This window comes from Neomonachus schauinslandi, chromosome 1 (genome assembly GCF_002201575.2).
Source record: "Neomonachus schauinslandi chromosome 1, ASM220157v2, whole genome shotgun sequence".
NCBI lineage: Eukaryota > Metazoa > Chordata > Mammalia > Carnivora > Phocidae > Neomonachus > Neomonachus schauinslandi.
The window spans coordinates 80,961,290-80,987,779 of NC_058403.1; the positions used below are offsets into that span (position 1 = coordinate 80,961,290).

The 26,490-nt window shown below is 39.9% G+C and overlaps 1 protein-coding gene across 4 annotated transcripts in view; it reads left to right on the forward strand.

Moving 5' to 3' along the window:
* The first annotated feature begins 294 nt into the window (after nt 1-294).
* PARL (presenilin associated rhomboid like) overlaps nt 295-26,490 on the forward strand; it is a 49,134-nt gene continuing 22,938 nt past the window's right edge. For 3 of the 4 annotated variants that reach the window (XM_044914710.1, XM_044914712.1, XM_044914713.1), the window contains exons 1-4: nt 303-449; nt 10,387-10,582; nt 12,179-12,319; nt 14,841-14,889. In XM_044914710.1, the coding sequence (XP_044770645.1) occupies nt 325-449; nt 10,387-10,582; nt 12,179-12,319; nt 14,841-14,889 (511 nt within the window). In that variant the 5' untranslated portion in view covers nt 303-324. Of the gene's footprint in view, nt 450-10,386; nt 10,583-12,178; nt 12,320-14,840; nt 14,890-26,490 lie in introns of all 4 variants that reach the window. The other variant, XM_021692329.2, reaches the window with a different exon arrangement.

Genomic DNA, 26,490 nt, shown 5'->3' on the forward strand with positions numbered 1-26,490 from the left:
ATGCAATAACAGGTAAAGTGCTTGATACGTGGCAATACGAAATAAATGCTAGTTTTCCCTTCTCTTTTTCCTCTGGACCTTCTCCGCAACCTGGGTGGAGGCCGGGGCGCTCTCCTGCGCCCGCCCCAGGCCGAGGCTCCGCGGGGCGGGAAGAACGACCTCGCGGCCGCCGGGTGTGTAGAGACGCGGCTTAGCCGGGCGTGGGGGCGCTCTAGGCTGCACCTCGGCGCTCTATGGTTTTTTTTTTTTTTTTCTTTCGCCCCGGAAGTAGTTCCGCGGCAGGGCTTGGTAAGGTCGGGCCATGGTGGGGCAGAGGTTGGGAAGATGGCGTGGCGCGGCTGGGCACACAGAGGATGGGGCTGTGGCCAGGCGTGGGCTCAGCCGGCGGGCGGCCGCAGCTGCGAGGAGCTCACTGCGGCCCTGGCCCCGCCGCGACTGCTCGGACGCAGGTAATGACCACCGCTCCGGGCTGCTTTTCCTTCGGACCCTCAGCTGCGGCAGAGCATCCTCGGGGGCGCAGGCCGTGCGGGCCTGTGGGGCTGCCTTCTCTCACCCCTGTCCTGACCCGTCTCTTCCTTTCTCCGTCCCGCTTTCCCCTCTCGCCTTGCCAGTCCTCGCTTCTCGCCGTGCCACCGTGCCCCGAGCCGGGTGCCCAGTGACCGACCCCGGCGCAGCTTTCCGTGAGCCCGCGCTGTCTGCCCCTTTCCCCTCGGGATGGACGTGAGGGGAAGGGAAACTAGTCTCTGAGGGCTCATTGCGTGCCACGCCTCATTAATCCCGCGAAGAAGGTATTGGGCCGATTTTTTAAGTGAAGCAGTTAGATGATAGAATGGCAGAACTGATTCTCTGTTTTTATAAACCTGTGTTCTACTACAAGTTATCTTCTTTAGCGTTTAGAGAACGAAGGGAAGACGGAGTCACAGGGCTTTTGCCTTCTTCAAAGTCGTAGGAGAGCTTTTCTGTTGAAGAATGGAGACCGTGGAATATTTAGTTTCCGGATGATTTGGAAAGAAAACTATAAGTACTGGTTTTCCCAAGTAGAAGCTGTATGAAGAGTATGCTCTATCAGTATTTGCTGCTTTTGTTAATTCAGTTCTAAAGAGAAGAGAAAAATCCCTCAGCTGTCCAAGATTTTGATGTGTATTTGACTTGAAATTCGTTCCTATTCTTTAATCCAGAGTTTCAGCCTTCCCGGTTTCTGAGTTGGGTCCAGATGCCTGAAATCCCATCTGATTGATGATAGCCAGTTAAGGTAGAGTGTTCAACAGAGGGCTAGCCAGTGGCAAATAATTGAGGCTCCAGTATGGTGGAGCCATTGCTTGATTTTAAGAATCACCCGGAGCGTTTGTAGAATGTATTTCCCAGACTCCACCCTAGTTCTGTCAACTCAGAAGTTGTGGGGCGGTGGGAGTGGAAGAACCCGTAGTTCTTGCAAGCATTCCAAGTGAATTGGATTAGGGATTTGTGAAAACTTGCATACATTATAGCATCACTTCAGGATACACCTTAACTTGGAGCTTCAGGAACTATTCTCAAACTCCTGGGGAGATGGAGAATGAGGTCAGGTGGAGGTAGTGATAGATTTCAGCGGTCCAGATTCCATAATTTATTCCAAATCCCAGTCAAAATTGCATGGTTTGAGGGGGAGGAAAAATGAATATGGCTATCAGGAAGCAACAGGTGTGATAATATTAAAAATATGTGTTAGGAAGGGAAAGCAAAGGAAAAATAACTTGATTAATGAAGAGCCTCCAGTAAAAAGTGGAGACCATTTGAAAGAAAACAAATGATGGTGTGATATTGATGATTAGCACCTCTTTTTTTTTTTAAGTTTGCTGTTTGCAGAGTTTGAAAATGACATTTTTATGGTTGCATAGAAAAATGTGCATTAAAAGAGAATGTAGGTAAGTAAGCCTGAAAAGCATATGCCTGCTCACCTCTGGAAATAAGCACTTAAAGTTAATAGGAAGAATGAGTTACCTTGTATGTAACTTTATTTGGTCTGCTTTGACTTCTTGTGGTTCTAAGATTAGTATACAGAAGAATGAAGTTAGAGATAAGGTTAAAAAGCAGAGTTCTGGGCCCAATCCTTGTGATTCTGATGTGATAGGCCTGAAGCATGGCTGAGAATTTGCCATACAGGTAATGATACAAGAGTTCTGTAAACTATGGCAGGCCTGACGCAGCCCACCAGCTAAAAATGGTTTCTACGTTTTTAAAGGGTTGTAAAGCAAAACAGTATGTGACATATGTGTTCTTCAAAGAAACTAAAATATTTACTATCTGTCCCTTTACAGAAAAAGGAAAAAATCTCAGTCTCTTCAGAAGCTTTACCATTATCAAATTTCTGGTGGCACTTCAAAGAAATGGTTTAGGCTTAAAAGAAGCCTGCATAATTTCAGTTGTATGGAGCTATCTAAGAGAGTAGTTGGTAGTTCAACTATTTTCCTTGTTTAAATTACCATCTATTAACTCCAGATGGGTTTTAAGAAAATTTTGTCATGCAAGTGTTTATGTAGAATTCCCCTCTCCCCTAAATACGTTTATTTTCTTTTCAAGTGGAATGAATCTGTTGTGTGTATGCTTGGACACATGTTGTCTCCATTTGAACATTAGGCCATTTCTACTTAATTTATTCATCAAAATCTTTAGAAACATAGACATTAGTGCTGACTTGTATGTATATCTTAAGTTGCACTGTTAAATTCACAAGACTATGTTTTCACTCACCATTAAGCCAACTAATAGATATGAGTTTTTCTATTTAAAAGTTATGGGATCATGTTAAAAAACTGAACTATAACAATTGTATGGCCAGTAGTAACTCAGGTTACTTTGAGCACATTGAGCACCTTAGACTACTTTCACAAATGACTGGTATTGGCGAAAGGACCAAAGCAGGCAGGCCTGTCTTCATGAGTTGGTATATACCTCTAATGACCCTCTCCTCCCATTCCACTCTCTGCTTGCACCATCCGTTTTATCATGTAGTTTCTCTTTGTTTTCTGAACTTATTTCAGGTAAGTGATTTATTATCTTTTTTCTTTTTTAGATTTTTATGTATTTATTTGAGAGAGAGAGCAGGGTAAGGGGCAGAGGGAGAGACAGACTGCCTGCCAAGCAGGGAGCCCTATGTGGGCTTGATCCCAGGACTCCAGGATCATGACCTAAGCTGAAGGCAGACACTTAACCATCTGAGCCACCCAGGCACCCCTGAATCATTTATTTTTCCATCTTTTGCACCGATATGAATGAGTAAAGCTAAAGAACCTAAGCTTGTAAATATGACCTCAAACATTTGCAGTTAGAAAGGTTTATCATGCTTTTCCTTGTTTTTGCATTTTAAGAAATGTAAAACAAAAGCTCCATAAGGGCAGAATGTACCTTGTCATACAATGTTTGATGAAGTACTTCATCTAAAAGCATTTTTGTAGTAACAAAAAACCCAACTCTAACCAACCCTAAGCAATTAGGAAAATTTATTGGTTTATGCAGTTAAAAAGTCCAACAGTAGGACTGGCTTCTAATGAGGCAAGATTCGGTGTTTCAGATTGTCACCAGGATTCCATTTTTCTCCATGGCTTGGCTCTGCTTCCTAAATGTTGGCTTTATTCTCTCAGTGTGCTCTCCTTGTCGTAAGATGGCTGTCAGTAGCTCTTGGGGCTATACACTTCTAGGTTCACATCCAGCAGAAGAAGTTTCCCAGTATTACAAACAAAATATTGAAATTCACTGGACCAGACTGGCCTGATTTGGGATATGTTGCCATCCTTGAATCCCTTGAAGTTGGCAGGGAGTGGGATCTGTAGGTTGGTTAAAGCCAGTCAGGAGCTTGGTGTGCTTCCCCCAACCAAATGGCTGGAAATTCCAGTGTACTGTTAGGAGAGGGGAAAATGGACGTGGATGCTGGGAGTCGGTGAGAAACTCTCAATATTGTCAGCCCTGATGAAACTTTTGTGTTTGAATTCTTTGTTACAAATCCGAATTTTTTTTTTTTTTTTTAAGATTTTTTTTTTTTTTAATTTGAGAGAGAGAGCACATGAGAGGGGGAAGGGTCAGAGGGAGAAACAGACTCCCCGCCGAGCAGGGAGCCGGATGCGGAACTCGATCCAGGGACTCCAGGATCATGACCTGAGCCGGAGGCAGTCGCCCAACCAACTGAGCCACCCAGGCGCCCACAAATCCGAATTCTTGTTAGTTCTAGTCAGGTAGGATTACACTCTAGATAAGCATTCTGATTTAAGTAGAAATTTTGTTAGGGATTCGGTTCTAGCTCCTTGCTATTGAAAGTGGTTTGTGAACTAGCAGTTTAGGCATCATCTACGACAGGAGTGGCAAATTTATTTTGTGAAAGGCCAGATAGAAAATGACAGGGCCACATATGGTCTCTGTCACATACTCATTTCTTTTACTTTAAATAACTATTCAAAAATTCAAAAACCATTCTTAGCTGGCAGGCCAGATCCACCCTGCAGGCAGATATTTGTCAATTTCTGAGCTTGTTTAGAAATGCAGAATCTCATTTCCCCCCCCCAGACTTAATGATTTAGAATCTGATATTAACAAGATCCCCAGGTGATTTGTATGTATACTAAAGTTTTTCCCAAACCTGTGGTAGATCAACCCTGGCTGAATATGAAAATCACCTGGGTAGCTCTTTAAAAAATAGTGATGCCTTCGTCCCACCTCTGGAGACTCTAATTAGTATGAAGTGGAGCCATAGTACAGAATTTTTAAGAGCTCAGTAGGCACTTCCAATGTGTAGTAGAGGGAAAGAAAAGCTGTTTTTCCCTCTACCAATCTTAGGTTCGTTGGCTGGGGCCGTATAAATTAAACTGAGAAAAGATGAATTAGCAAGAGAAAAACAAGCTTATGAACATGTGCATTGCACATACACATGGCAGTACTCAGGTGAATAACACAAAGGATGGTTAGAATTTGGGCTTAGTTGCATTTTAACAAAAGAACAGTAAAGTTTTAGAGAAATGACGAGAAAGGAAAAGGACTTTGTTTCTAGAGCAGCAAACTGGGGAGGCAGTATATGAGGGAGCTAATGGATATAAAGGCTAGTTAGATTTTTCTGGTGCCTTCTCTGAGCACATAACGGTCTAGAGTTGTCTCATGATTCTGTTTTTCCTGGTAGAGGATAGTAGGTATACCTTCACAAATTTATATCCTGCTTTTAGGCAAATGGGAGCAGGGCAGAGAGTTTTAATTATATCTGCTTTTCATTTGCCCTCAGCCCAAGACAGTCCTTATCGCAAAGTGGCATGTTTGGGGGTATCATGTTCTGCTACTCTTCAGAAACCAGGAATGAGAATTACTGTTCTAAGACTAAGCTTTCATGGTCATAACGGTCTTTGCTGCAACTGATATGGTAGATTAAAATACATGGCCACAATAATTCACAGCTCCTCTCATCCAGAGTTGTTATTGATTTCCCTGAGCTGGGTTGGTCTTGTGATTTGCTTTCATCAGTAGCATGTGGCAGAAATAATGTACAAGGTCCAGAGTCTGAGTCTTTTTTTTTTTTTAAAGATTTATTTATTTATTTATTTGAGAGAGAGAGAATGAGAGACAGAGAGCATGAGAGGGAGGAGGGTCAGAGAGAGCAGCAGACTCGCTGCTGAGCAGGGAGCCCAACGCGGGACTCGATCCCGGGACTCCAGGATCATGACCCGAGCCGAAGGCAGTCGCTTAACCAACTGAGCCACCCAAGCGCCCCCAGAGTCTGAGTCTTGAGAGGCTTTGCAGCTTTTCCCTTTTTCCCTCTTGCAATACTACTACTCCCACTGCCATGATGAAAGCCCCTGCTAGTCTTTTGATTACTGAGACCATTCGGTAGGAGATGGCCAGGCTCCCGGTATGGGAGTGAAGCCAGCTTCGACTGCCCAGCTCCAGTTGAGCGCTCAAATGACTGGCTGCGTGATTGACCCTAGGTGAGACCAGAAGGACTGCCCAGTTGAGGGTGGCTAACTTAGGAAGTCTTGAGAAATAATTATGGTCTCAGGACAGTTAAGTTTTGGGGTGGTTTGTTACGCAAAAATAAATGAGACAACTGGGGAAGCTTCTGCCAAATCAGGATCTGCTGACCAAAGTAAGAACTATGCTGCCTTCACCATTATTTTCACTTGCAAATTGATGCATTATGTCTTGCCTTCTTACTAAACGTAGTTCTGACTTGCGGTATTGAACCATTGTAGCACTGACCGAAAGGATACCTAGGAAATGCAGTTTTTAGCTTTTCAGCCCCTGCAGCATATGAATGTGTGCTAGGTAATAGGAATAGGTGTTCAGTGAACCAATACATTGTACTTAGTTCTATCGAAAAGTGTGTCCAGGGGCGCCTGGGTGGCTCAGTCATTAAGCATCTGCCTTCGGCTCAGGTCATGATCCCAGCGTCCTGGGATCGAGCCCCGCATTGGGCTCCCTGCTCCGCGGGAAGCCTGCTTCTCCCTCTCCCACTCCCCCTGCTTGTGTTCCCTCTCTCGCTGTGTCTCTCTCTGTCAAATAAATAAATAAAATCTTTTAAAAAAAAAAAAAAGTGTGTCCAACTGTAATTCCCAATACGTATATATATTCTTTTTTTATATGTATATATTCTTAATATATGTATTCTGCATCTGACCTTAACCCTGGGGCCAACTTGTGTAATATATTCTCAGTGTCCTTGGCCCCACATTTCTTTCTAAGGTAAATATTATTTTAGGCAAAAGGTCTGGCTTTGCTTCAGGTTTAGATTCCCGAACTGCTGGTGTGTTTATGTTCCTTTTCAAACATTGCACTTCAGAATTTTAAATGAGTTGATGAACTGTAGAAGTAATATTTCATTAGAACTGATTGAATACTTGTCTTCTATTATTACACTGTTGGCAGTATAGTCTCATCCTTCACATTTCTTGGTCTAATAAGAAAAAAAAAAGCCAGAAAACAACACTTAGTTACAAACTTGGTCTTTAAAGGGAACATTCGGGACACCTTGGTGGCTCAGTTGGTTAAACATCTGCCTTCAGCTCAGGTCATGATCCCAGGGTCCTGCTCAGTGGGGAGTCTGCTTCTGCTGCTCCCCCTGCTTGTGTGCTCATGCTCTGTGTCTCTCACTCTCTCTCTCTGACAAATGAATAAAATCTTAAAATAAAGGGAACATATTCATGTTACTTTATGTCACACCTTTGTTTTTTGGCCCAAAGTGGTGGTGTTACTTTATTTACTAACCTATCTCTATGTTACTTTGAATTGTTTAATAAAAATTAAATCCCCCCAAAATAAAAATTAAATCCAGTTGCAAAGGATTAACATTTACCACTTTAAAGGTGTTACCAGTTAGTAATACATTTGGCTGTAAGTAAATTTACTGTTTAAATGAGGGGGGATAGTTAGCATAAGCTGATGGAGGTAAGTGGCTAGTGTCTTGCTCAGTAGCTCAAAAATATCAAGGTTAGTATTTGAATCCCTTGGCCTTTCTCTTGGCACTCAGGATGACTGCCTGAAATCTAGGCATTACATTCCTTGTTCAAGGCAAAAAAGAGGGGGTATGACATTGCTGGTATGTCCATTTTTATAGATAAGCAAATCTTTCCGAGAGGTACATAAAAATTCTTAAGTCTCTCATTTTGTCAGAACTCTGTAATATGGCCACCCTGTGCTATAAAGGAGGCTGGAAAAGTGAAGATACTTACCTTTTCTAGCCTCTGCAGAAAAAGGCAAGAGAAAAAGAAATAGATACAGATTTGGGATTAGCTGTTTAAGTGTATTTGCTAAAGGATATTCATAATACTGGTAACAGGGCTGTGAAGGAAGTTCAGTCATTCAAAGGAACATTGGCTTTGTTTGAATAAGTGCATCACTTTTCAAAATAGATTTCCTTGAAAGGAATAGCAGTTATTTGGAAGTATGAATTATGGATTATTAAAGTTTCAAGGCAAATTACTTTATCGCCATCACCCATCCTCACCATGTGACTTCTGAGAGTTGAACTGTGGAGTGGACTTAGTGTTGAAGAAAGAGCATACTAGGCAAGTAATAGTAATAATAGTCACTATGCCATTTTTCTGAGTTTCAGTTTTTTTCCAGATGCCTACTAGACACCACCTGGGTATCCTACAAATGCTAACAATACTTTATTTTGTGTAAGTATTAAGTGTATAGCCATGGATTCTGATGAATGTATGCACCTGTGGAACCACCACCTAAAGATAAACATTGTTTTGCTCAGCAGTGTTTTTGAGCTTCATCCATGATGTATGATCAGTAGTTTTTTTTTGCTGAGTAGTACTCCATTGTGTGAATATACCACAGTTTGTCTTTTCCCCTTTCGACAGGAATTGAAGTTCTGGTTTTTAGTATTAAAATAGAGCTGCCATGACCAGAAGCATTTCAAACACTGCCCAAGATGGAATTCTTCATGTCTTGTCTTCTAATTTCCTGTTTTGGTGCCTCCGATTTCCCTTGTCCTGGTGAATAGTACCGCCTTCCTTTCAGTTATTCAAAATAGAACTAACAATCATTCTTGACCCCCTTCTTTTTTCTAAGAGATAATTATTGACCTTTTCTTTATTAGGGGCTGGGCTTGGTGATAGAGATACAGTGAATACTAAAGTAATTGTCCAGTTGTGGTACAGGCAATAACTTACATAAGTAAAAAAGTCTATGCAGGATGCTTTGGGACTCTAGGAGTACAAAGGAGGCACCCACCCTGGTTAATGAAGGCTTCCTGGAGGAGGAGAGAAATGAATTCTCAGGGGTCACAAGAGTGTTAACAAAGGGGTGTACCAGAACAAAGGAGTAGCACTGCTGAGTTGATGGGAGGATGAAAAATTATTGTGGGGTTTAAAGCAGGGGAATGATACTTCATTTGTGTTTAATAAAATGTGGAGGATGAATTGAAGTGGGGGCAATACTGGAAGCAATGAGGTATGTTAGGAAAAAGTAGAGTATTCCAGGTCAGAAGGGATGAGCTGAGTTGTATGGGAATTTGGGAGAGATTTTTGGCCCTCTGAGAAGGCATTTGAGGAACTATTGAATGTTTGAGGAAAACTGATCTAAGAACAACATGCAACATGTTAAAATGTTTGGAGTTATGTAAGCTGTGATCCAGGCATGAAGTGAGGGACAGGAATGAAAAAAAAATTTTATTTGACAGAGTTGGTTTTTAATTGGATGGTAAGAGTAAAGGAGAGAACACCCAAATGAAATCTAGATTTTTAACCTCAGTGATTAAGTGTGGTCCCTCTGAAAGACTGAGGAAGTCAGGAAATGGAGCTGTTTGTAGAGGAGGAGTTTCCTTTTGAATATATTGGTTTTAAAGTATTTGAGAGCATATCCAAATGGAAATATTCAGTATATAGTTGGAAATACAAGACCAGAAGATTGAGGTTAGGACTAAAGAAATATATTTGAATCATTTACTTAGAAGTCATACAGGCCACAGAAATACAATTATTCTTTTATTCAGCCCAAGTGTTGGAGGGCCTGTCTGATTTCTGCTTCTAAGGAGCTTTGAGTTTAGGAGGATGTTATGTTTAGAATACGATGCGAACAAACAGGAAAGGGCCTCTACTTTGTCACTTTAGGGGAAATTTTACAAAAGAAAATTCATGAATTTATATGGGTTGAGTTTGAATGGAGAGCATGTAAAGGAACTGTTAGAGCCTTTGAGCATATCTATCACTAAGGGATAGGTGAAAGGAGAAGCCATCAGGAAAGTGAATTTGAAGACTAGGGAATGCAATCTTACAGGAACTAGGTAGGGCTGGTAAGTGTGATCAGTAGTGTCGAATGTTTTAAGGTCCAGCTATGAGGGCTCAAAGCAACAAAACCCTTTACAAAACATTTGGTGGGTGTCCCCAGAACTGAGTGAAATAAATAGGGGGAGAAGTAGGAAAAATCCATCAACTTAGAATGGCAGTACTTCTATAAAAGAAAGCAATTTGAATTTGGAGCGACTTTGAGGATAATACATTTAAATGTTTGATAATACTTACATTTAAATGTTTGTTCTGGAAATGGACCAAGCTTCAAACAAAATAACAAAGCCAGTCTGCGCAAATTCAAACTGACAACTTAAAGTTCTCCAGCTTTTTACCAGACTACACAGTGTGTGTGGAGGAGGGATACAGATGATTTTGCTGATTGATACACAGTTAACAGCCCAAACAAGGTCCCTTTAAAGTTGCCATAGTTTGTGTGTCCCTGTCCCCTTTTCTAGAAGGGCACAGTTCAGTGTTTTGACTTAGAATCCTAGCTGGGAGTAGGCATGTTGGCTTCTTTGGGGCTATAGGGTGAGAATAAACTGAGATGTTGATGATGCAGGCCAAAGAGTGAGGCTCGTGGAGGTTGATGTTTGCAAGATGCAGCTGTTGCTAATCTCTTATTTTCCCCTTAAAGGTTTAACTTTTTTATTCAGCAAAAATGTGGATTCAGAAAAGCACCCAGGAAGGTTGAACCTCGAAGGTCAGACACAGGAACAAGTGGTGAAGCATACAAGAGAAGTGCTTTGATTCCTCCTGTAGAAGAAACAGTCTTTTATCCTTCTCCCTATCCTGTAAAGACCCTTGTAAAGCCCTTGTTTTTTACTGTTGGGGTAAGTGCTTATGTCACTAGGAGTTACCTACCTTGCTGCTCTAGTGGTGAAATATTGTCTTATGAATTTGAGAACATGAATTTAATAATTGCTATTATTGTTACTATTTTTTAGAGTGCAAATGCACTTGCACGAGGTGGGGAGGGGTGGAGGGAGAGAATTTTTTTTTTTCATTATTGATACTGTTTTTAAATTTTTTTATTGTTATGTTAATCCCCATACATTACATCATTAGATTTAGATGTAGTATTCCATGATTCATTGTTTGTGCATAACACCCAGTGCTCCATGCAGAACGTGCCCTCCTCAATACCCATCACCAGGCCAACCCAACCTCTCACCCCCCTCCCCTCTAGAACCCTCAGTCCGTTTTTCAGCACAAGTCAGGAAATGACAGATGTTAGCGGGGATGCGGAGAAAGGGGAACCCTCCTACACTGTTGGTGGGAATGCAAGCTGGTGCAGCCACTCTGGAAAACAGTATGGAGATTCCTCAAAAAGTTGAAAATAGAGCTACCATATGACCCAGCAATTGCACTACTGGGTATTTACCCCAAAGATACAAATGTAGTGGTCCGAAGGGGTACGTGCACCCCGATGTTTATAGCAACAATGTCCACAATAGCCAAACTATGGAAAGAGCCAAGATGTCCATCGACAGATGAATGGATAAAGAAGATGTGGTATATGGGCGCCTGGGTGGCTCAGTTGGTTAAGCGACTGCCTTCAGCTCAGGTCATGATCCCAGGGTCCTGGGATCAAGTCCCGCATCGGGCTCCCTGCTCTGCGGGGAGCCTGCTTCTCCCTCTCCCACTCCCCCTGCTTGTGTTCCCTCTCTCGCTGTGTCTCTCTCTGTCAAATAAATAAATAAAATCTTTAAAAAAAAAAGATGTGTATATATATACACACAATGGAATATTATGCAGCCATCAAAAGGAATGAGATCTTGCCATTTGCAACAACGTGGATGGAACTGGAGGGTATTATGCTGAGCGAAATAAGTCAAACAGAGAAAGACATGTATCATATGACCTCACTGATATGAGTAATTCTTAATCTCAGGAAACAAACTGAGGGTTGCTGGAGTGGAGGGAGAGAATCTTAAGTAGCCTCCACGCTCAGCATGGAGCCAGTCACAGGGTTTGATCTCACGACCCTGAGATCATGACCTGAGCTGAAATCAAGAATGAGAAGCTTAACCTACTGAGCCACCCAGGCGCCTCTAATAATTGCTATAAGAATCTGGTTCACTTATGTATGCCCTGGAGAAGAAACTTATGGGCCTCTTACTTGGGATAACATTTCATGTGATTTTTTGAATTTTATTTGAAAATTTCTAGCTGTAGTCTACGGCCATACCACCCTGAACGCGCCCGATCTCGTCTGAAAATTTCTAGCTGTAAACAGGCCCCAGGGTACAGTAAAGTTAATAAATTGTTAAATACTGTTTTCACCTAATAAGGTTTCACTATGCCAGATGTTCCTGTTCCTTCTCTTGGTTTTGTAAGAAGCAATGAAAATGAAATACTGTCCTTGGAACTATGTGTTGATCTCTTCCTCTTTTGAATTTATTTTGTGATATATTAATTTTATATAGTTTACAGGCTGTGCATTTGGATCAGCTGCTATTTGGCAGTATGAATCACTGAAATCCAGGGTCCAGAGTTATTTTGATGGTATAAAAGCTGATTGGCTGGATAGCATAAGACCACAAAAGGAAGGAGACTTCAGAAAGGAGGTAAGGATAAACATGGCTTTCTTTGTTCTAGTTGATCACAAGTTTTGAAGTCTGGTTATTTGTGAAATGTTAGTGATTGATAACATTTAGATCAGTAGATACGAAGTTACTGAACTTAATCTTCTTTAGAGTCATTTCATTGCAGTGAGTATCAGTGCTTTGTATGTCTGGCAATACTGTACTTGACGGTGTTCTAAGAAGCTTGTCCCTCTATCCACCTGTATCAAAAATCACTGTGGATAGTTGCTGAAAATTAATGTGTTGGGGTCTCTGTAAGCCCTACTAAAGTTTAAGGGCTCCTGTTTTGCATTACCTTGCTGGAATATTTTAGAGTACGTAGTAGAATCACAGGCGGTTTTTCGAAGCACCTATGTCTTAGGTGTAGAGATATTATGTGGATTTTAAAAAGCTTCTCTGTGACATGATGTTTACATAGCTCTGATAAATACCCACTGTGGAATATTTCTAACTGCTCAGGGGATGAGGATGCAAGAAAAAGGTGCAAATATAGAGCTTTTAGAGCTTTTCATTTTTTCACATGCAAGTTGGTGACCCTCTTTCAATTTCTTCTTAACTGATTTTTTTACAAATACTGCCTTTAAGATAAAACATATTTATTTCACTTGACAATACTTAACTGAGCACTGAGGCCCTAAGTTAATATGTGGTTCATTTGGTTTTCAAGCGACCTTTGTTTTTTGTTTTTCGGTTTGTTTTTGTTGTTGTTGTTTTTTGATGACACATGCCTCTCCACTTGAGAGAAGGTTGATGTCCTCTTAATTTTCTCCTAACGATAATTCAAGACTTTTCAAAGTACAAAGAAGTATTCATTCTTTGTTTCCCCATAGACATATGCAAGAAGCCTGAACCTTACCTGTTTTAGAGAGGCTTTGTGTCCGAAGGACAATGGGTGTAATCATTTGCAGGTGAAAGCTACGATAGCTAACAGTGATTTATTCAGAACAGTATGTTTGGGAAGATAGTAACACTGACCTGTTCCATAATCCTGGATTCCTTAGAAGGCTACAGGTTTCCAGCATGTCTATATTATAAAGTATTTTTTTGGAGATTTTATTTTAGAGAGCTTGAATGAGAGAGAGCACGCGAGTGCATGCGCGTGCTTGAGCAGGGGAGGGCAGATGGAGAGGGAGAGGCAGAGCATCTCAAGCAGATTCCGCCCATGGAGCCTGATGTGGGGCTCACTCACCGCCTTGAGACCTGACCTGAGCTGAAACCAAGAGTTGGGCACTTAACCAACTGAGCCACCCAGGTGCCCTATATTATGAAGTTTTGATGGTCCAAAGGGTTCTTTAGAATGGTGAAAAGTGACACAAGCAATAGACATAATCTTTATCCAAAGATGGATTGGTTTATAGTTAAATGATAGGTTATAAAATACAAAATCCATGCCCATTAAAGAAAATTAAAATAATACATAAATATAACATGGGAAGTGAAAGCCCTGGAAACCCCTGCCATACTGCTACATATGTGGGGAGTAAGGTCTGAAAGCTCATACACAAATTATAAATATAAAAATGTAATGATTGTTTATGGATCTGTAACTTTTTTAACCTTGCATTTCTTTCTGTATTAGTATTCAAAGTGTGGTTCAATATCATAGTTAGAATATATTTTTTATTTTAAAACTTTAATCATGGAGGGTGCCTGGGTGGCTCAGTTGTTACGCGTCTGCCTTTGGCTCAGGTCATGATCCCAGAGTCCTGGGATCGAGCCCCGCATCGGGCTCCCTGCTCGGCGGCGGGAAGCCTGCTTCTCCCTCTTCCACTCGCCCTGCTTGTGTTCCTGCTCTCGCTCTCTCTCTCTCTCTGTCAAATAAATAAATAAAATCTTTAAAAAAAAACAAAAAACAAACTTTAATCGTGGAGAAATTTCAAACAAATAAAACTAAAGAGTATAATGAACCCCTGTCATCCACCTTCAACAATTATTGACACAAGGCCAACTTTGTTTCATTTAGTCCCCTTTGTTTCCTTTCCTTCCCTGCCACTGATTACTGTAAAGCAAATCCTAGGCATATTTCAGTGTGCGTCTCTGAAAGTTTCGGATTCTCTGTTTTTCTGAACCTCAAATTGTTATTATACCTTAAAAGGTAGTTTTAGAAAATATTTTTGGTTAGAATTTTAAGACTAGATTGGACCTTGGTAAATAAATCACTTAAGCTTGATACCTGTGTATATCTTGATAGTGTGCTAGGTGTTTCGTTATTAATATTTCTCAACAATATTGCTAGGTATCTATTGTCTCCATTTTATATATCAGAAAACTGAGGTTTAGAAGTAATTTGAGGTCACAGAGCTAAACAGTGGCTCTGTATGGAGAATGTAGACTATAAAGCACCTGTGTTTCTATTTTGCCACATATCTATTATGTTTGTTTATTGGTAATTTTTGCACATGAGAAATCTTTTTATGCACAAAGCATTTTCTCTCTGGCTTTTCATTTTCCTAGCCTGAAAGTGTTTATCATATGGTGATAGGCAATTTTCCTTCTGTTTTAGATTAACAAGTGGTGGAATAACCTAAGTGATGGCCAGCGGACTGTGACAGGTTTGTGTTAGCTTACACGTTTTAGCCATTCAAGGGAAGAGAAATCAAACCAAAAGGTACAGTATGTCACAGTCAATGGCTTTTGTACCCTGGTCACCAGTGGTTTAGAAGACAGAGTCTCTGTACCTTCAGGCTAATGTAATAGTATAAAAAGTGGTGTGGCATAAAGGTGTACATGATGCTGTGGGTCACTTATTTTCTAATTTTGATCTAGTATGTTACTGATTGATCAAATAATCTTTGTTGTAGAATCCTAGCTTGTGAAATAGGTTATGAGTAATTATTACTTATCCTATTAAAGAAATTAAAGGGGACATTGATTAAGTACCTTCTTTATGCAGAATGCTTTATACACATTCTCTCCCTACCTCACAGGGTTGCTTACCGGGTAGTTATCTCCCTTTTTACCAATAAGGAAACTGGCTTTCAGAGAAGGAACTTTTCAAAGGTCACACTGCTAGTAAGTAGTAGAGCTAAGTTTCAAAACCCAGGTCTGTCTCATTCTAAAGCTAATTTTCTCTTTCCTGCACCATGCTGTTTTTAAAGTCTTCATTTATTAAATAAATGTAAGCATGCCATGCATGTCACCATGATAATTTAATTTTTGTTTTTTGTAAATTTTTATGGAAAGATAAATCTGGCTCTTCACGGTAACGTACATTATTTTATGGACTTAGTTATTTGAGAAATTTGGGGAAATGGATTTGAAAGTTTAACAGTTGTGCAGATAGGAAAAAAAATCTTTTAGGGAAATAATAGCAAAATATTGCTTTTTCTTTTTTAAAGATTTTATTTATTTATTTGACAGAGACAGAGAGCAGGAACACAAGCAGGGGGAGTGGGAGAGGGAGAAACAGGCTTCCCGCCGAGCAGGGAGCCCGATGTGGGGCTCGATCCCAGGGCCCTGGGATCATGACCTGAGCCGAAGGCAGACGCTTAACGACTGAGCCACCCAGGCGCCCCCAAAATACTGCTTTTTCTTAAATATGGTTGGACTTAATGGTACTCTTAATTTTCTTTACCTACCTAAGAGGATGTCTAAGAGTCCTTCAGGCTCTTTCCTTTGTCTGGAAGGTTTACTTTTTCTGTCTCCTTGCTGGAACCTGAACTGGTCTTCAAGCTTATGGTTTGGACATTGCTTCCTGCAGGAAGTGTTACCAGACCAAAGTGAGTCTGTTCCTTGGTGAACTGTAGACAGAGACTACACCAGGTGGAGTTGCCTCACAATTATCTTTATTTGTACAAATAAGGAGACCATGGGGAATTATTTACAAATCCATGACTCTCTGAACAGGGGTAAGCAGGCTCCTTTTATCAGGGCTTGGAATGAATATTCAGAAGGATAAGAGATTTTAATATTATAATGAAGCGGAGGTAACAGGCACTTGCTGATTCATCTGCACAGTCTTCCTCCTCAAATGTTTCTTTTCCTGCTACAGCAGTTCATTAGTTTCTAAAAGATGAAAGTGACAGGCAGAAGCTTCTGGGAGTTTCCTGATTTCAGTGGGTCAGGGGGTCTTGCCAATAACAGAAGTGCTTTAATTTTTCTGAACTCATTGCACTTTTTAATCATTTATTTTTTAAGATTTTATTTATTTTAGGGGCACGTGGGTGGCTCAGTTTGGTTAAGCATCTGCCTTCAGCTCAGGTTGTGATCCCAGGGTCCTGGGTCCTGGGATCGGCCTGCATCTGGCTCCCTGCTCACTGGGGAGCCTGCTTCTCCCTCTCCCACTCCCCCTGCTTGTGCTCTCTCATTCTCTCTCAAATAAGTAAATAAAATCTTAAAAAAAAAAAAAAAGATTTTATTTTAGAGAGTGTGCATGCATGAGCGGAGGGAGGAGCAGAGGGAAAGGGAGAGAATCCTTAAGCAGACTCCCCGATGAGTGCGGACCCCTCCCTCCATGTGGGGCTTGATCCCAGGACCCCAAGATCATGACCTGAGCTGAAATCAAGAGTTGGGACACTTAACCAACTGAACCATCCAGGTGGTCAACACTTTTTGATTTATAACACAACCTGCTTTATGTAATTGTACATGTAGCATCCATGAGGACAATGAGAGTTTTCATTTTGTTATAGCAACTAGCACGTGTCTTGCACACACTAAAGACACTTGATTAAAAATCTGTGAAGTGAATGAATATTGAATGGGCTCTTGAATCAAAAGGATTGAGATTTTTCAAAGGTATATTGCCGTACTGTAGAATTGATTAGTCAGTAAGGTCTTAATAAGTATGATACCTTCAAAGATAGCTCTATAATAGCACATCTGTTTTCATTGATATTAACAGGAGGGTTTTGGTTTGTTTGCTTGTTTTCTCAAAGTAACCAAAATTAACATTATTTCCTTAAGGTAGCAAAGTTTTGATTTCCTTTGATATTTTCAAAGTATCTCATAATTAGTTGGTACCTAGTGTTCTTTGAAGATGGTAAAGATTTTATGCCATTAAATATTTGAAGAAACTTGGGATCAGAATTTAAAACATTTCTCATGCCAGTAAATAGCTTATTCATAGAAGTTGGTATTTGGAGACCACTGAAAATCCGAATTCTTTCCCCTAACCTTTTGCTTTTCTCTTAGTCAAATCAGGTTATTTGGCATGTAGGGACAGATGTTTTGATCTAACTAGCAGCTTGAGTGTAAGGTGCTTTGAACCACAGAAACATGAACAGTCATGCTAAATCCTTATTATGAGGTTATCTAAGTGCTGCTAAAGGCTGAGGAGATGCTGTCCCTGGGAATCACTTTCTCAAAGGTACTAGAGAACTGGCCTTGATTTCCGCCCCCCTCCCCCCTTTGGTTGGTTTGGGGATTTTTTTTTTCTGGTATTAATCTTAATTATTAACAGAAATATCTCCCCAAACTTCACATTGCTTTGAAAAAATGTTTTTATATGTTCACTTGTATTTGTGGGAGCATCTGGTAGCATTTTTCAAGTTAGATTTGTGCCTGGTGCTTTTATACTTCAGCTAGTCTCCTGTTCTGTTGCTTTGATCTGCAAGGGTTTTAAGGCTGCACTGGAGGTCCGTAGGCAGCCCCCAAGGAGAGTATTTCCCCTACCTTTGTAGCTTCCAGGTATGCCTGTGAGATACCTGCCAGGTTTTCCTATTAGCTCAGCAGAATGCTGACTTGACTATTTTGGGAGTCAGGTAAAGCTGAGAGAGAAGAACCTGCTAAAATATTGTATCTGAAGGAGGGGATAGGGAGTAGGAGGATGGGAAGAGAAATCTCAAGAAAACATTGCCCCGTTTTTCTACTAGTCCATATCTATTGTCAGCTCCAAAGTTAGTCACCACTATACCCTAGGGCCTTGCCCCTTTTGCTCCAACCTCTAACGTTTATTTTTTATTAGTCTCTATACTCAAAGTGGGGCTTGAACTCACGACCCCGACGTCAAGAGTTGCATGCTCTACCAACTGAGCCTGCCAGGTGCCCCTAGTTTCACTTTTCTTTCCCCTTATACCTTTCAAAGATTTTGAGCTATACCTCCTAGACTAAGGTCTGCTTTCCTGTTCCTGAAGTTTCTGGTAAGGCAATGCTCACTGGATCTAGCTAATCTTGACCTTTTAATTTGTTGCTGATTTTCCTGAAATTCTTGGCTTCTCAGTTTTCAGACAAGTTATTTCTGGGTAAAGAAAAAACTAATGTTTGAGTGCCAGTTAGGCTTCAAGTGCTAGGGTAGGTACTTTACATACATACTGTTATCCTTATCAATCTTAATTGTAAGAGCCCTGCTAGTGGTATTCTGATTGTTCAGATGGGGTAACTGAGGCTCAGAGAGGTTAAATAACTTGTCTGAGCTCACACAGCTAGAAAGAGTAGAGATGGGGAACAAACTTTTTTTTTTTCCCCCAAGCTCAGTTCTTAATTTAAATAATATACATATTATTATATCCTTTCACGTTCTACTATAGCAGATCACCATTAAATTACCTTTCTGGTGAACCACACTGCCTGCTCCCAACCCAGGTATCTGGGTGTTTATTGACAGCCCAAATTGTAGTGACTTGTCCCAAGACAGCAGGCTGGCACTCAGGAATGAAAGGGAGCCCTTTTTGTCTACTTAAGGTTAGTCTTTGTCATTGTAAAATGAATAAATGTGCATTGTAACGGGTTAAAATAGTGTCAAAGAATATGTAAAGTGAAAAATCTCTGTAACTTCCAGTTCTGCAGTTTCTGTCCCCATAATAACCACTGCCTTTTTAGTTACACTTGTGTGTTTATATATAGGCATTTATACTTCTTTGCACCTTGATTTTTTTTTTTTAATTCTGTTAATATTTTAGAGGACATTGTATCATTACAAGTAAGTCTATTACATGTCAGATGTATGTTTTTCACAAACTGAGCACATCCATGTAATTAGCACCCAGATCAAGAAATAGAAATTACCAGCACCCTGGGCTCAGAATATTCTTTTTGATAGCATGATAGTAGTTCATGCCAATGAATACTATGTAGCAAGTCTTCTCTTAATAGATACTTAGGTTGGTTTTAGTCTTCTATAAATAATACTGCAGTGAATATCCTTACATAGAGATATTTGCACCCTTTTGCAAGCATATTTTTAGCATGAGTTACTGGAAATAGACTTGCTGGGTCAAAGAGTATGTACATTTAAAATTTTGTATGTTATCAGGTTGTCTAAAAATAAGTTGTATACCAATTTAAACATCCTTTAAGTCATTTAAGTCATTTATTTTCTAAAAGTTGCTCACAGGGGAGGTTACATATTCTCATCTACAAGGAAGGTTACAAACTAACCTTCTGTGATTAGTTTGTAAAGGTTTTTGTCTACTGTGAATATGCCCCATTCTTTCCATCTACCCTTACCAGTTTCTAACTATCTGCATCCCAGTTGGAGGATTTAAGGTGGATGGTCTTTCTGGATTTCCTCTTAATTCCAGGAAGCTGTGGGACCAGTCTTTAACTAGTTTTGTTGATACTGCCCAGGAAGAGAAATTGTAGTCACTGTATGAGGCCAACACTGTATGAGGATGATCCCTGTGCCTATAGTTCTGGTTCCCAGGGAACCTGAGGTAGGGACCACTTGAGCTCAGTTCTTTGGTTGTCACAGATGTATATACTGGTCAGGTTCTGGACTGGCCAGGTCTAGTTTCCTTCAGGTAGAGAAGCTGGCCTACTGCATCAGCAGAGGGGATCCTGTACTTAGCTACTAGACTCCAGGTGGGATGGTGGGTCCTTTTCAGAAGAGAAAAAGAGGTTGTACTACCTTCCTTGGGCTAAGGAGGAAAATGGACTGAGATTACTGAACTAAGCAGTGATTCCTAAATTGGTGTATATTTCTTTTAATCAAGATATTATTCACATATCTTAAAATTTGCCATTTAAAAGTATGCAGTTCAGTGGTTTTTGTTGTATTCACAGGGTTGTGCAATTATCCTCATCTAATCCCAGAACATTTTCTTTATCCCAGAAAGAAACTCCATACCTGTTAACAGTCACTCCCCATTCCCCTCCTCCCCTCAGCCCTCAGCAGCCTGTTATCTATTTTCTTTATGGATTTGCCTGTTCTGGACATTTCATATAAATGGAATCACCTATGTTGCCTTAGTGTCATGTTTTCAGGGTTCACCTATGTTGTGGCATGTATCAGTATCTCATTTCTTTTTATGGTCCGATATTCCATTATATGGATATATCACATTTTGTTTACTCATCGGTTGATGGACATTTGAGTTATTTCCATTTTTTGGCTATTCTAATGCAGTGGATTTTTTTGTATACATTTTCATGTAGACATGTTTTCATTTCTTTTGCTAATATATACCTCGAGTGGAAACGTTGGGTCATATGGTACTCTTGTTTAACTTTTTAAAATTGTGGTAAAAACATAAAATGTACCATGTTAGCCATTTTTAAATTTACAGTTCAGTAGTGTTAAGTATGTTTACATTGTTATGAAACATCTATAGAATTCTCTCTTGTCTTGTAAAACTGAAACTCTACGCACAATTTCGACTTTTCCACTCCCCCTCAGCCCCTAGTAACCACCATGCCACTTTGTTTCTGTAAATTTGACTATATACCTCATTTAAGTGGACTCAAACAGCACTTATCTTTTTTGACTGGCTTATTTCACTTAGCATAATGTCCTCAAGCTTCATCCATGTTGTAGCATGTGATAAGATTTCCTTTTTAAGGCTAAATAATTTATTCCGTTGTATGTATATACCACATTTGTTCATGCATTCATTCATTGATAGACACATTTGAGTTGCTTCTACCTCTTGGCTATTGTGAATAGTGCTGCTATGAACATGGATGTGCAGGTATCTCTGAGATCCTGCTTTCAGTTCTTTTGGATATAAACCCAGAAGTGGGATTGCTGGATTAAAATTATTTTTAATTTTTTGAGGAATTTCCATACTGTTTTCCGCAGTGGTTGTACCATTTTATTTTATTTTTAGAGATTTTATTTTTAAGTACTCTCTACATCCAACGTGGGGCTCGAACTTACAACCCTGACATCAAGAGTCACATGCTCTGCTGACTGAGCCAGGCGCCCTGTGGTTGCACATTTTACAGTCCTTCCAGCAGCGCACAAGAGTTCTAATTTCTCCACATCCTTGGCAGCGCTTGTTATTTCCTTCTGTTTTTTTTGATAGTAGCTATCCTAATGGGTGTGTGGTGACACATTGTGGTTCTGATTTGCATTTCTGTGATGGTTAGTGATGTTGCACATCTCTTCATATGCTTGTTGGCCATTTGACTATCATCTTTGGATAAATGTCTATTCCAGTCCTTATTTTAATCAGGTTATTTGACTTTTTTGTTGATTGTAGGAGTTTTTTTTTTTAATATATTCTAGATATTAACCTTTATGAAACAAATGATTTGCAGATATTTTCTCTCATTCTGTAGATTGCCTTTTCACTGTGTTGATTGTGTACTTTGGACAAAAGTTTGTTGTGGGTTTTTTTTGGTTTTGGGTTTAATTTTTTTTTCCAGAGAAAGTGGGGAGGGGCGGGAGGAGTCATAGAGGGAGAGAGAGAATCCCAAGCAGGCTCCATGCTCAGCGAGGAGCCTCAAATCTCAATACCGTGAGATCATGACCTGAGCCAAAATCAAGAGTTGGACACTCAACCACCTGAGCCACTGAGGTGTCCCTGGACAAAAGTTTTTAGGTTTGATGTCCCATTTATCTGTTTTTGCTTATGTGTTTTTGCTTTTGGTGTCCTATCGAAGAAATCGTTGCCAAGTTCAGTGTTACGAGGATTTTCCCCTGTTTTCTTCTAAGAGTTAAGTTCTTGTGTTCACATTTAGGTCTTTAATCCATTTTTAGTTAGTTTTCGTATATGGTATAAGAATCCAAGTTCATTCTTTTGCATGTGGATATCTCCTTTTCCCCATGTTTTCTTTTTGAAGAATTGCCAAATTGTTTTCCAAAGTGGCTGCACCATTTTACATTCCCTCAAGACTGTATGAGGATTCCATTTTTTTTTTTTTAAAGATTTTATTTATTTATTCATGAGAGACAGAGAGAGAGAGAGAGAGACAGAGGCAGAGGGAGAAGCAGGCTCCCCGCGGAGCAGGGAGCCCGATGCGGGACTCGATCCCAGGACCCTGGGATCATGACCTGAGCCGAAGGCAGACGCTTAACCGACTGAGCCACCCAGGCGTCCCGAGGATTCCATTTTTTTTTAAAAAGATTTTATTTATTTGAGAGAGAGAGAGAGACGGGATAGTGAGAGAGAGCAGAAGCGGGGAGGAGAGGGAGAAGCAGGCTTCTGCTGAGCAGGGAGCCCGATGTGGGGCTCAATCCCAGGATCCTGGGATCATGACCTGAGCTGAAGGCAGATGCTCAACCAGCTGAGTCACCCAAGCACCCCAGGATTCCATTTATTGCCTGTCTTTTTTTTTTCTAATATATCAGTGACTACATATTTTTTGTATTTTATTGTGGTAAAATATACAAACATAAAATTTATCATTTTAGCTGTTAAGTGTACAATTCAGTGGCATTAAGTACATTCACAATGTTGTGCAGCCATCACCACCATCCATTTCCAGAATTTTTTCATCATCCCAAATAGAAACACTGTACCCACTAAATCATTTCCCATTTCTCCTTCCCCTTAACCCCTGGTGACCACTATTCTATTTCTGTCTCTGAGTTTGCCTATATCTCATATAAGTGGAATTATAAAATGGCTTTTTTGTGCCTGGCTTCTTTCGCTTAGCATACTGTTTTTAAGGTTCATCCATATTGTAGCATGTATCAGAACTTATTTTTTTATTTTTTTAAGGCTTAATCGTTTTACATTGTATGTTTACACCACATTTTGTTCATCTGTCTGTCAATGAGTATTTGGGTTGTTTCAGTCTTTGGCTGTTATGAATTATGCTCCTACAAACATTCGTGTACAAGTCTCATTTTGAGTCCCGTCTTTCAGTTCTTTGGGGTATATAGTTAGAGGTGGAATTGTTGGATCATACAATAATTCTATGTTTAATTTTTGAGGAACTGCCAAACTGTTTTTTAGAGTAGTTGTACCATTTTACATTCTTACCAGCAAGGCCCAAGAGTTTCAGTTTCTCTCACATATTCTTGCCAATTCTGATTTCCTTTTTTTTTTTTTTTTTTAGCCATCCTAATGTATGTCAAGTTTTGACGTGCATTTCCCTAGTGACTAGTAATGCTAAACATCTTTTTGTGTGCAATTGTCCATTCATTTTTTTGAGAGAGCAGGAGGGGAGGTTGGAGGGAGAGAGAGAATCTTAAGCAGGCTCCATGGAGCCTGATGCGGGGCTCAGTTTCACAACCCTGAGATCATGACCTGAGCCGAAATCAAGAGTCTGGATACTTAACTGACTGAGCCACCCAGGCACCCCTGTCCATTCATTTTTATTTGGAGAAATGTCCGTTTAAATCCTTTGCCTGTTTTTTTGAGTTGTCTTTTTATTGAGTTGTAGGAGTTCTTTATATATTCTGGATCCTAGATCTTTATTAGGTATATGATTTGCAGATATTTTTTCCTATTCTGTGAGTTGTCTTATCACTTTGTTAAAAGTATTCTTTGAAGCCCAAATGTTGTTTTTATTTTTTAAAGATTTTATTTATTTATTTGACAGAGAGCGAGAGGAGGAACACAAGCAGGGGGAGTGGGAGAGGGAGAAGCAGGCTTCCTGCTGAGCAGGGAGCTCGACGTGGGACTCGATCCCAGGACCCTGGGATCATGACCTGAGCCGAAGGCAGACGCTTAACGACTGAACCACCCAGGCGCCCAAGCTCAAATGTTTTTAAGTTTTCTTTAGTTTTAATCAAAATATAGTTGACACAATATTACACTAGTTTTAGGTGTACAACATAGTGATTTGACAACTCTATACCTTATGCTATGACAAATGTTTTTAATGTTGATGAAATCCATTTCATGTATTTTTTTTTAAAGATTATATTTATTTATTTTGACAGAGCACAAGCAGGGGGAGCAGTAGAGGGAGAGGGAGAAGCAGGCTCCCCACCAAGCAGGGAGCCCAACGCGGGGCTCTATCTCAGGACTCTGGGATCATGACCTGAGCTGAAGGCAGATGCTTAACCACCTGAGCCACCCAGGCGCCCCTATTTCATCTATTTTTTTATTTCGTGCTTTAATTAAAATGTCACATCGAGAAAATGGTGACCTAATCCAGCATCACAAGAATTTGTACCTGTGTTTTCTTCAGAGCGTTTTGTAGTTGTAGCTCTTACATTTAGGCCTTTGGTTCATTTTGAGTTAATGTTTGTAATTGGTTTGAGGTAGGATCCAAATTCATTCTTTTGTGGATGGATATCCACTTGTCCCAGCACCGTTTGTTGAGAAGACCATTCTTTCCGTATTGATTTTGTCTTGGGACCACAGTAAAAAAAAAAAGTTGACCATAAATGTATGGATATACTTCTGGACTCTCAGTTCTGTTCCATTGATCTGTATGTCTATTCAGCCCATACCGTCTTGATTACCATATCTTTGTAAGTTTTCAAACTGGGAATAGTGAGCCTTCCCAGTTTATTAATAGGGAGTATTACATTGGTTATATGTTGAACCAGTTTTGCATTCTTGAGATAAATTCCACTTGTTTATTATTTATAATCCTTCTTATGTACTGCTAGGTTTGGTTTGTTAGTATTTCCTGAAGGTTTTTCCATCTGTGTTCATAAGGAACTATTACATTGACCATCATATGTTGAATCAATTTTGCAATCTTGGGATAAATTGTACCTGGTCATGGTTTGTAATTCTTTATATGCTGCTGGATTTGGTTTGCTAGTATTAGGAATTTTTCTATCCATGTTCATAAAAGTATTGGTAGTTTTCTTGTGATGTCTTTGGTTTTGATATCAAGGTAATATTGGCAGCATAGAATGAGTTGGGAAATGTTTTTTCCTCTTCTCTTTTTTGGAAGCATTTGAAAAGGATTGGTGTTAATTCTCATTTATCTTTGCTAGAATTTGCCAGTTGTAATAAATTGAATAGTGTCCCCATAAAATTCATGTCCGTCCAGAAATTCAGTGTTATTTTATTTGAAATAGGGTCTTTGCAGATGTAAATGGTTACAGTGAGATCGTACTAAATTAAGATGGGCCCTAAACCCAATTGTTTGTGTCCTTATAACAAGAGAAGACAAGACATACAGAAAAGAAGGTCATGTGGGGCGCCTGTTAAGTGCCTGCCTTTGGCTCAGGTCATGGTCCCAGGGTCCTGGGATTGAGCCCCGCATTGGGCTCCTTGCTCCGCGGGAGGCCTGCTTCTCCCTCTCCCACTCCCCCTGCTTGTGTTCCCTCTCTCGCTGTGTCTCTCTCAGTCAAATAAATAAATACAATCTTTAAAAAAAAAAAAAGGTCATGTGAAGAGATGGAGGCAGAGATTGGAGTGATCCATCAGTAAGCTAAATAATGCCAAGAATAGCCAAGAGCCACCAGAAGCTAGGAAGAAGGAAGAAAGGAGTCTTCCCTAGAGTCTTCAGAAAGAAGTTTGGCCTAGCAACAACTTGATTGCAGACTTCAAGCCTCCAGAACTTTAAGAGAATACATGTCTGTGGTTTTAAGTCACCAAGTGTGTGATAATTTATTATAGCAGCCCTAGGGAAGTAATAAACCGGTAAAGCCATCTAGCCGTGGGCTTTTCTTTGTGAGAAGTTTCTTTTAATTATAAATTCAATCTCTATTTCTTATAGGCCCATTCAGACTTTCTATTTCTTGACTAGTTTCAGTAGTTTGTGTCTTTCTAGGAATTTGTCAATTTCATCTAAGTTCTCCTTTGTTGGTATACAGTTGTTCATAGTATTCTCTTATAATCCTTTTTATTTCCGTAAGCTCAGTAGTAACATTCTGCTTTCATTCCTATAGTAACTTGAGGTGTTTTTTTTTCTTTGTCACACTCCCTAAAGGTTTGTCAATTTTGTTGGTCATTTCAAATAACCAACTTTTGGTTTCATTGATTTTTTTTTTTTTTAATTTTTCTATTCCTTCATCCAAACATTTTGCTTGCTTTGTGTTTGCTTTTTTTTTATTTTTCTAGTTTCTTAAGGTGGAAGGTTAGATTATTGATTTGAAATCTTTATTCTTTTTTTTTTTTTTTTTTTTTTTTTTTTTA